The 10,966-nt window shown below is 43.4% G+C and overlaps 2 protein-coding genes across 9 annotated transcripts; both read left to right on the top strand.

Moving 5' to 3' along the window:
* The first annotated feature begins 757 nt into the window (after positions 1-757).
* On the top strand, positions 758-1,815 carry LOC125525444 (uncharacterized). Its single transcript, XM_048690454.2, has one exon. It carries the CDS (start codon positions 1,064-1,066, stop codon positions 1,664-1,666), a length of 603 nt encoding a protein of 200 aa, XP_048546411.2. The 5' UTR covers positions 758-1,063; the 3' UTR covers positions 1,667-1,815.
* A 1,043-nt stretch (positions 1,816-2,858) lies between these two features.
* Positions 2,859-10,118, top strand: LOC125520352 (uncharacterized). Of its 8 annotated transcripts, none has more exons than XR_015610234.1 (6): positions 2,859-3,053; positions 3,127-4,951; positions 5,480-5,539; positions 8,305-8,367; positions 9,432-9,549; positions 9,638-10,118. XR_015610234.1 is itself a non-coding variant. In XM_087534408.1 (5 exons), the coding sequence occupies exons 1-4, from the start codon at positions 6,847-6,849 to the stop codon at positions 9,481-9,483; spliced, it is 507 nt and encodes a 168-aa protein (XP_087390534.1). In that variant the 5' UTR covers positions 5,546-6,846; the 3' UTR covers positions 9,484-9,549; positions 9,638-10,118. The 8 variants fall into 8 exon arrangements, 2 of the variants coding, with proteins under 2 accessions (XP_087390534.1, XP_087390535.1); XR_007288630.2 differs by having other exon boundaries at positions 2,860-3,053; positions 9,422-9,549; XR_015610235.1 differs by having other exon boundaries at positions 2,860-3,053; positions 3,127-3,347.
* The last annotated feature ends 848 nt before the right edge of the window (positions 10,119-10,966 follow it).

The raw sequence follows: 10,966 nt of genomic DNA on the forward strand, positions 1-10,966 counted from the left end.
TGGACTCCATACAAATGAACACACTTTCAACACGTTTCGCACAAGGTGCTCTCGTGGTCCCGATCTATGGCTACTTTGCCCTCCACATCGACACGTCCTTCACTGAATGGTGGGCTGTTTCCAGCTGTTCCTCCCCCTCCGCACTTCGCAATGGTCTTTCCTCTATCACGCTCACCGCCTGGGGACTATGAAGACACCGGAACAGATGCATTTTTGATGGGGAACGACCTTCGGTCTCGCATCTCGTGTGTCCATAAAAGAAGACATCCGCCTCTGAGCCAGTGCCGGCGCCAGTGATTGGCCACTATGTTACCCAAGAGATAGTTTTTCATATTTTTTGTTACGGCTGACCAACCCTTGTCCCTCAGCTTTGGTCTCCTAAGCTCATGCCAGCTCATGTAGGTAATGCTCATGTAGCCGCTCCTTGTACTCATTCTTCTCTCCTATCAATGCAATGATATTCAATCTTTGCGTATTCGTGAAAAAAAAGCTAGAGATTTTTGTTTGTCAATGAGAAATATGCAGAGTTTGGGTGGTTTTACACAAAAGTACACGGATTTCGTTATAATGGATGGAGGATGTTTGAAATACTATATTTTCTTTTTCTTTCAAAAATATCAAAGTATTTCCCAACTTTCTGTAGTTTGAATATAGAGTGGACATCCTCACCCGAAAGGTAAAATGCATTCCTGAAGTGCACTCCTCAAAAAGAGCTTTTGGTCCATAGAAGAGTTTGATTGGGCAGTGTCTCTCCTCAAAAAGAGCTTTTGCTTTGTCGAGCTCCCAAGTTTCTTGGTACCTTTCCTTCTTTTGACCTTCCCGGTTACCCTGAGTTGGCTAGCTGCCTGCATCTATAAATAATTGAGCTCCCGTGTCCTTAAAACAAGGCACATGTCCCATGCATCAACACTTCAGTCTCGCCATTACCAGTACCACACACGCACTCGTTAATTGCAATTGATAACCAGCAGCACCAATTTGTTCTCTCTTGTCCGCATTCCTGCACTCGCTAAAGAACTAGCTAGGTAGCCAAGAAGGAGCTCGAAAGAAGCTACCCGGAAAGATGAAGGCCAAGACGAAGATCAGCAAAGCTGCCGAGTTCTTGAGGAAGGCGGTGCGGGCGCTGAGGGGCAGGGCTGGCGTCCTCAGGGCGCGGCTCCTCTTCCTCGCCTCGTTCCGCCACAGGACGGCGATGGTCGGCACCGTGTCGCGCCACCTCCGCGCCCTCCTGCCGGGCCGCCAGAGAGACCCGGTGCACGACCACCGCAAGGTCCACGCCTCGTCGACGATGGCGGCGGAGGAGGACGGGCAGGCCGCGATGCATGGAGTCGACGTCCCAGGCCTCTCCGAGCTGTTGCAAGAAGTGGTCAGCGACGACGATGACCGCCACTACGGCTACCCAGACTGGACGCACTCACTGTTCGACGACAACGATGACGACTGCAGCCTCCAGGAGGGCGACGATGTCGACGAGGAGGAACGCGGTGGTGGCGCGGAGGCAATGGAGGAAGATCGGCTGCCTGACGACGAGCCGTCGGTGATGGACGTCATCAGGAGGTGCAGGGAAGGGGACGGAAAGGAGTTCAACATCAAGGAGGAGATCGACCACGCCGCTGACATGTTCATACGGCGGGTCCGCAGCCGAATGAACAACCGGAGCTTCTAGCCGTCCAGGCCTTCGATTGTTTTGTTTCTTCGTGACTGAGCTTTCAGTGCACCTTTTAGTGAGCTTCCAGATGTCTTAGTACATAATTCGGTTAGACATGGCATATGACAGATGCATGTTATTCCCAGTTAAAAGCCACATATATATGTATATCATACTTATATATCACTAGTCAATGTGTACGTAAAATGCACGTTAATTTAAAGGTATATTAAATATATGTGGATATTAAGTAAAATATTATTTGCGTGTTATTATGTGATTAGCACTATATTTGGCATGAAACTAACTGCACGCTAAACGTGTTGAGCGCTCGATATTGAAGCAGTCTAGGTCGTTGGATTAACATAATTTGATAGCTGAAATTAATTAAATCTGCCTCTGTGAATCTTTTTATATTGATATAGATACTATTTATATATCATACTTATGTATCATACTAGCAAAAGGGACCGTGTGTTGCAACGGAAGAAAAAAACATCATAAAGTCCATGAACACTTTTACAAAAAATTGAACATTTCTTAAAATCAAGAACATTTTTTGAATACATGAACATTTTATACTATTTGCAAACATTTGTTTAAAATTGTGAACATTTTTTAAACAATTTTTTTGAATGGGCAAACATTTCTAGATTCGATGAATATTTAATTGGAAATTGGTGGAACAATTTTTGAAATCCACTAACATATTTTGATTTAGCGAACATTTTTTGAAATCCATGATCATTTTGAATAAGCAAATATTTTATGAACATATAAACTATTTTGTAACTCATGAATAGTTTTTGAATAGGCCTGCAGGGTGGTGCTCCTCGCTGCATCGGCGTCGTCCAATTTCTGGAGCTTCAGTTCAAGATTGGTGGTAGAGGACCTAGTTATTTTTCCCACTTTTATGTTAGAGTCCTGGTAAAATCTGATTGTTGTGCCGTATTTTTCTTTTTTTTAGCACCTCCATTTAACTTGTATCACCATAGTCTTATCTAATGCAGCTTCCGGGGCGGTTGGGACCCTTTCCCTGTAAAATGAAAAATTGTGTGTCAGTTGATGTATACAGGGTGCTATGGTGGAGAGATAAGGTCATGTGTGGATAGGGATCGGTGGGAGGAAACGACTGAACCAGAAAAGAGGTGAGGTAGCGGTGCGTGGGACCCTGTAGTGGACGCGTGGCCCGACTGTTTATAGTCAGCTGGATTAGAACAAATTTCCCCATCTCAAGCGAATCCCTCCCACAGATCCCCCGCCGTGCTCGAGCGCGAGCGCCTTCTCGCTCCCTCGTCCAAGAAGCAGGCACGAGCAGGCGCCCCTCTCCCGTAGCTCGAATTTGAGTGAGTCGAGCGAGCGCTTCCTCGCACCCTCGCTGGCGATCTGCAGCAGGACCCCGCTGGTGAGCCAGCTCCTTCCCGCGCTTCTCCCCGGTCTCCCCTCTCTCTTCTCACCCTCTCTTCTCTCTCGAGCAGGAAGTACCAACTCCAACACAACAATGGCGCCGCCCATGGATCTCAGAACTGCCGCTGTCACGCCCGCGTCATTCGGAACCTTCACCGACACATGCCGTCGCGATCTTGCATGTGCGTGTCAGCACCACAACAATGGCGCTGCCCAGATCTCAGAACTCCCGTCGTCATGCCCGCGTCATTCGTCGGAATCTTCACCGACGCCCGTCGTCACGATTCTGCATGTGCGTGTCAGCGGGAGCATCTCCCACGTTGGCCTCGACCGCCTCTCGCCGTCTCCCTCTCTTTGAGTCACAGGCCGGCGGCGAGCTCGTGGCATGAAGGCCCGACGGCCATGGCTTCCTGCGAAGGAGAGAGAGAGAGAGAAAGAGAGGGAGGTGAGAGATAGAAGTGGAGGGCCAGGAGGGAAGGAGAGGAGGGCAGGGTTGGCGCCTTAGTCCGACGGCGGCGCTCTGGTGGCTGGCCGGCGCGGGGCGGCGGGGAGGCTCGAGCGCGAGCCCGCGCGTGAAGGCGCTGGGCGCGGTCGGCGGTGGCGGACGCAGGATCGCGGGTTGAATGCAAATAAACAAAGGGTGTTTTTGTAAAAATGAAACGTTTTCTTAGGTCCATTTAAAATAGAACTGCGGGTTGAATATCTAAAAACATAAGGGTTTTTCTGGAAAATTGTCGCGGCGTTATTAGGGAAGATTTAGTGAGTTTCCATACATAATTCACGAGATAACGTCAGCCGCACGATCTTATGATCGATAGACAGCTGAGAGCGCACCTGAGCCTCTTAGCTACTAACAGGCACGCCCTGGCTATCAAATTGCCTTCAACCTCCAGCCAAGAAGCATAGGCATGCCTCCACCCACGTTAATGCGCACTCTTGCACGCCCTGCAAGATCGTGCACCTCAACGGCCATGCCGCCATTCTTTATATGTAACATCCTAATTTTTAATTTGGATGTTAATTAATCATTTAGGTCATCATATGCATTCATGATTCTTGCATTTTTTGAATTGGTTTTATTTGGACAGTTTGATTCTAAAGATCTTAAGCAAATCAAGGACCATTTGAGAGAGTTGGAGGTTTTCATAAAATTCCATTTTTGAAATTTTTAAAATTGGTAAACTGGATCAAAGAGAATTTTATTTGAAATTATTTTTTCCAAATTATTTCCAAATAAATAAATAATGAGAGAAGATAATATTACTTCTTCAAAACAGAGAAAATAATGGAAATTTAATTTTAAATAAAAATATTTATTTTATTGAATTTTTATTTGAGATTTTATTCAAGTAAATTAGGGAAAATCGCATTTTATTACAGAAAAATGTTTACGTGGTCCTAAATATTAGTAGAGGGTCGTGAAAATTGTTTTGGGATTTTAGGGTTTTTATTTATTTTATTTTTGGATTTTTCCGTTCGCGCGAAATTATAATTTTATTTTAAAATAAATCTTTCGGACCGACCGGGCCGAAGGCCCAGCTGGCCTAGCCACCGCCGCCTTCCCCGTCGTGGCCGACCGGGACTCCACCGGAGTCCGGCACCGACATGGCCCCGGCTGGCCCCTCCCGCAAGCCGTCACCCCCCGACCTTTATAAGGAGCCGGACCCCCAACCCCCTCCTCCTCAGCCGCCGCACCCCGCCACCGCCTGCCACCGCCGCCGTAGCCGCCCATGCCTCCTGCCGTAGCCGCCGCCTGCGCCGCGCCGCCACCCCGCGCCACCTCCCGCGCCACGTCGCCGCCACCGCTCGCTGCCACGCCTCGCCCAACTCGCCGGAGCCGCTCCCGCCGTCGTCGGTGAACGTCGCCGCCGCCGTCGGTTTTTCCGACCCGAACCGGTATAAACCGATTTAACCCGCCCGGTTTTTTTGGTTTCGCGTAATAGATCGGTTTTGTTTTAGGGTTCGCTAATTAGCGAACATTCACCCGTTCTTCTCTGTTAACGAACGATTTCGTTCGTTAGTCTTTGTTAGCGGATGTTCCTCTCATAGATTTTTCTTTTTAGTTTTATTTTCGGCTAGGGACCTATCCGTAATTACTTTTATCGCAGATTAGTCCCTGGTTTTTAAACCTTCGCTACTTTTTGCTCGTTTGTCCAAATCCAGTGAAACCAACGCCAAAATCCTCGTTTTCCTCTATCCAGATAATCAACTTAAACATGATTTTGAAAATTTAAAATTTGGTTTCAAGCAGATTTGAATTTGAACCCTTTTTTATCGTAGTTTGAGTTTCGTAACTCCGATTTGATTGTTTCTTTTTGCAAATCAAAGCTCTTCACTTGAACTTTCAGTTTAGATCTTTTCTCTTGGTTTTACCTTTCATCTTATGCTTGAGTGCTTATGTATGCTATTGTTCGTTCATGATAGAGTTTCCAAAGTGCGAGGCTTGCTACTACGAATCTCTAGGGTTTTCCGATCGTCAGCAAGGCAAGTAACACTTTGATCATATCCCTTTATTACCCAGTTTTTATGCATTAGTTTCAACCCTCAAACATTGCATGAGTAGGATTTTGATTAACATGTGGGTATTGGGAAGTAGTTGATGAGGTAGCAACCTATTGCCTTTTATCAAACCCTAGGTAGTTACTACGTTATGCTTATACTGCTATGCTATGCTCGTAGACATGGTTTGGTTTTGAGAGAATTCATGAAAGATGTGAGAGTTATTATTAACTAAGGGTTAACTTGAGGTGACTACTTTAACACACATCTGGGTAGATTGGTTGTGGCATGTAACATCCCAAAATTTTCTAAATTTTGGAATGTTAATAAATAAGTAATATTGTATGAATTGCTTCAGTTTTCTCAAGAATTTAAAACTTTTGAGCCCTTGTTTAAATGTTTTCAAACCATGTTAAATAAAAATTTGATAACATTTTTGTCCAAAAAAAGAATATGGTTTGGAAAGTTTATTCAAGAATTCAAAGGGCATTCAATTCTTTCGGAATATCCACAATCAAATATATGAGTGAGAATAAAATGACTTTATCAAATGTAGTGGATGAATATTTTATTTGGAGTTCTTTGAATTAATGAGTTTCATTGAAATTGGATCTTATATCGAATTTAATGCCAAATATAAGTTAATGAGAGGAGATAATGTGACTTCTTCAAAAATATATTTGGAAATATTTAATTTGTAAAATTATCGTTTTGTGAATTTGCAAAACTCAATATCGATTTGTTTGAGTAAATTCATTTATGCCATAAAAAGGTAATAGTAGTTTGTGCACAAAATTAATTTTATGAAATTCTGAAAACTATTTTTTGTGGACTCTAAATAAAATTATGATTAACATACACATTTTAATTATTTATTTTAGCAATACTTTTAATTCCAACAATTTGTAATTTCTTTAAAAATTGTTTTCCGTTTGGGCTAAGGCCATTTGTTTTTATGGCGTAGCTGCAGCACAACCCACACTTTTCCCACTAAGGCCCATCTCACTTTCGTTTAGCGCAAGGCCCAGGCGCTGTCTTCTTGTACCTCTCTTCGTTCAACCTTCAGGAACAGAGAGGAACAAGCATGGCCTCCTCTTCCTCCCCTCCTCCCAGTTAATTCCTTGCCCGTTTCACTTCAGCGTCTACACAAAAAATGCGGAGGACATTATTACGAGTCCATTCAGGGAATCAAAACTCAACATTGCTGCTTAAATTCGTCGAATGGATCCGTGAAACGTACATGCACGAACAGCCATTATTGGCCGCACTAAGATCGTCCTGGATCTCTTCGTATGGACTTCCCTCGCACCTATAAATATCATCTCTGGATACATCCCACTCCCCTACATCATCACGCTCAAAAGCCCTCTCTACTTCGATCCCTCCTGCGGGCAATTGCTCGCCGGAATCCGACAAAGCATCGAAGTCCGACGACGATTCCGTCGCGACCGAGGTACCCCATGCCCCAAATCCTGAACGCCCATGCCCCAAATCCTGAACCTTTCTCTCCGTCCAGTGGATTCGCATCTTGTTGAACCTTTATCTTGTTCGATTGTACAGCCGGAGCGCGCTGTTTTTCGTCATCGCATCCGCCGGAGCTCCGCCCAACTCCGGCGAGACCTCACGGTTGCCCGAGGACAGGGCCGAACCCTCCGTGGTTATCCTCGAGCTTGCACGGGCCTCCTCTCCCTCGTACGCCGCTTGTACTACGCCGGAGCCCTCACCAACGCCGAACCCGAGCACCGCCGCCGTCTTCTCCATCGCCGGCGACCTCAAGTCCGGTGAGCTCCTTCCCTCCCTTTTCCTGATCGTTTGATCACGATCCAAGCACCGTAGCCCTCCTCTGTTAGTTAAAAAAAACGCGAAGGGGTATCAGCCTGTAGTAACACGCCACGTGGCAGCTCATATTAACATCTCGTAATTAATTTCCAGAAAAATACCTAACCTTCAGAAATTCATATCTTTTAATCTACAGCTCGGAATTCAACAAATAAGATATCCCTGGATAGCTGTAGACCTTAGTTTATTATAAAAATTATAAATCTCACTTTTGCGCTAATTAAAATTTAGTTTTGATTTAAATACGAATTTGAGTAATTTTGCTATATCTTTTATTCTGTAAACCATATAAAAATGTTTTATATATGGAAGTTGGACCTTAGGACCTAACCTTGCTGTTGGACTGATGGATTAGTTTTCCAACATAGTTTAGATGCTGTTTTATCATCAACACCTTGGTTTGACCTTCTTGGATCATCATTTAATAACTTAGTTAAAATAAAATTTGACTATAGGGTAAAACTCTTAGATTAATCCCTAGGAAACTTCTCTGGACATTTGATATGACCACAAAACTTTGAAGTGACAAGATTAAGAATTTAATCCTTTTATCTTGAAACTTATGCCACGCCAGTTTTATTTAACCCAAGTCAAATATTCCGAATAATCTCATGATAGAATTTGTTGTAAGAACTTGTCTCACAACCCATCTTCTATATCAAACCAAGATCTTCACTTAGTATCATTTCCAACCCTAGAATATTACTATGTCATATTTTCTTTCAAGACCACACCTGATTCTATATCAACCCTAACTGTGCCCTAGAAATTATGATAGTGGCAATCGAATAATTTGTGTTGTTATTTGGATTTTCATTTGGATGTTATTTGTGTGTTGAATGCTTGCTTGAATCATTTTTATGTGAATGTGGATATGCCGAGTGTCTTACTTGAGTTATTTATCGCGTTAGATTGCGACGAGTGCGAAGGTGAATTCTACGAGGAGGTAGAACCTTGTGACTACGAAACTAAAGGCAAGTTGCAAATTGATCATGCTTCGACCTATATTTTCATACTATGCATAACTCTTTAAATTTTAATACTATGCATGTTTTATAAAAGTTTTGCAAAGTATTATATTTATCTAGAGCCATAGGTTCAAGACTCACCATTAGCCATGCTTGCACAAAATGGGTGGGATGAAAACCAAACTTGTTTTAAACTTTAAACTTGCTCTCTTTGGAGCAAAGTTTGAGAAAATCTTTTTAAAACAAAATTATATATTGTTTTACTTCTACTCCCTGGGCGGCAGGATGGTATGACGGGAGCGTCTACACGTGATTGTGCCCATCGGGGTCTTGCAGTGAATGCGCCCACTGGGGTCTTGCACACGGTTTTTGGTGGGGACCGCCGTCCAGGGGAATGAGATCTTTCAAGTACAGTTTGATGTAGCTTCCAGTACAGCCACATGCTACTATGGGCTCTGGCTTAGCTTAGTACTAACGGGAAACCCTTACCTCAGGACCGCCATCGGAGAGGGGCTTTCATTGCCTAAGTTGCGGGCGGCTTGGTCAGGTATAGGGGGCTGTTACGGAAAGGCTTCGTCACAATCTCCTCCTAGTCGTACACCCAAGTGTGTAATGGTAAACGGGGTTGGTTGTGTCATGTGGGGAACGTGTACGACCTCTGCAGAGGGTTTAACCTAATCGATTAGCCGTGCCCCCAGTTACGGGCAAATTGAGCAACTGAAGACTTACTGAAGAAGAATCTCCCCTCTCTTTTGTAAAAATCTATTTTTAAGGGTTAAAGTTGAGGAGTGAGCACAGTGAATGTGTTTCACTTCAACCTATGTTTTAAAATTAGTTTGGAGACTGAGCACTGGTGCGTATATCCAAGTGTCTCACTCCTACTTTTTAAACTAAAAACTGTTTCTATTCCAAAAATAGTTTATAAAATTTAGTATAGGAGAAAATTGGCTTTACGCAAATGAAACCTCCACAATACTTATCCTGCATATATATTCTGTTAAACTTTCCTTTGAAACTTGCGAGTACATTTCATGTACTCACCTGCACCTGTCATGTGTAGATCTTGACAGATTAAGAGACGATAGGGTTATGGTCTACACTCAACGAGCCCAGTGGCGTTGATGGAGCCTAACTTAGTGACTACGTATAATTCCACTGTATTATCTGCCAGCTTGAGCTGTGCCTAAGGTATGATTTATATATATATCTGGATCTACCGTTGTAGTAGAATGATGTATGTCTTACTGATATTCATTTTTGTTACTGTGTGTGCTAGCTATGATTCAGGGATAGCACAGTAAGCACACAGACTTGGATTCTATCAAATCCGGGTCGTTACATGGCACCTGGGGAATCCAGTGTTGTCCAAGGAGATCCCGGGGTATCCGTGTGACCATCCTATGGTTTGCCACCCAGGCTCAAAGGGATCATAAGATTATTAATGCTAGAAACTTCTGTGTGCAGCCACAAGCCATTATGGGCTCTAGCATAGTTGAGTAAGTTGTGGGAATCCTTTCCATGATGGGCTAGCAGATGTAGGGGATTGTAGGTGTACCGGCCTATGTATCGGTTAAGGGGACCTCTTCGGAAATACTGTGTCTCGGTCATCTGTTTCTCAAACATCATGTAGTGTAAGAAATACAATGGAGGAGATCGAGTCTTGTGAGGAAAAGTGTGCAAGCCTCTGCAGAGTGTACAAACTAATCATAGTTAGCCGTGTCCCCGATTATGGACATCTTGAGTATCTGGTGTTTGAATTATTATCTTGTTCTCAGCACATCGCTTAATTAATTTGTCGGGTTATAACTTTTAGTTTTGGTATTGAGTTGGGGTTACCTTCTCAATGTTTTCAACAAACTTTGTAGTTAAATAAAATATATTCCTTTGATGTAGGGAAAATTAGCTTTATGCAAATGTTAACCATAGAGCCTCCACCAGCCATATATCCATGTAGTGTTAGCTGTTGTTCTGTTCATTGCTCTATGGTGTTATCTTGCCAGCATATTCCATGTGCTGACCTACACAGGCTGCAACGTATTATGTTGCTGAATTGTCAGACGAGGACATGATAACCCACAAGTATAGGGGATCGCAACAGTTTTCGAGGGTAGAGTATTCAACCCAAATTTATTGATTCGACACAAGGGGAGTCAAAGAATATTCTCAAGTATTAGCAGCTGAGTTATCAATTCAACCACACCTGGAAACTTAATATCTGCAACAAAGTGTTTAGTAGCAAAATAACATGATACTAGTGGTAACGGTAGCAAAAGGTAATGATAGCAAAAGTAATGTTTTTGGTATTTTGTAGTGATGATAGCAATAGCAACGGAAAAGTAAATAAGCGAAGAACAGTATATGGAAAGCTCGTAGGCAATGGATCAATGATGGAGAATTATGCCGGATGCGGTTCATCATGTAACAATCATAACATAGGGTGACACAGAACTAGCTCTAGTTCATCAATGTAATGTAGGCATGTATTCCAAATATAGTCATACATTCTTATGGAAAAGAACTTGCATGCCATCTTTTGTCCTACCCTGCCATTGCAGCGGGGTCCTAATGGAAAGTAAGGGATATTAAGGCCTCCTTTTAATAGAGT

This window comes from Triticum urartu, chromosome 7A (assembly GCF_056163025.1).
Source record: "Triticum urartu cultivar PI428250 chromosome 7A, HENAU_Tu73, whole genome shotgun sequence".
Lineage (NCBI taxonomy): Eukaryota > Viridiplantae > Streptophyta > Magnoliopsida > Poales > Poaceae > Triticum > Triticum urartu.

Coding starts and splice junctions, on each gene's coding strand:
- LOC125525444 (XM_048690454.2), top strand. CDS start 1,064: ATGAAGGCCAAGACGAAGATCAGCAAAGCTGCCGAGTTCTTGAGGAAG.
- LOC125520352 (XM_087534408.1), top strand. CDS start 6,847: ATGGACTTCCCTCGCACCTATAAATATCATCTCTGGATACATCCCACT. Junction 7,008..7,114: donor ACGATTCCGTCGCGACCGAG/GTACCCCATGCC, acceptor TCGATTGTACAG/CCGGAGCGCGCTGTTTTTCG. Junction 8,368..9,421: donor TTGTGACTACGAAACTAAAG/GCAAGTTGCAAA, acceptor TGTCATGTGTAG/ATCTTGACAGATTAAGAGAC.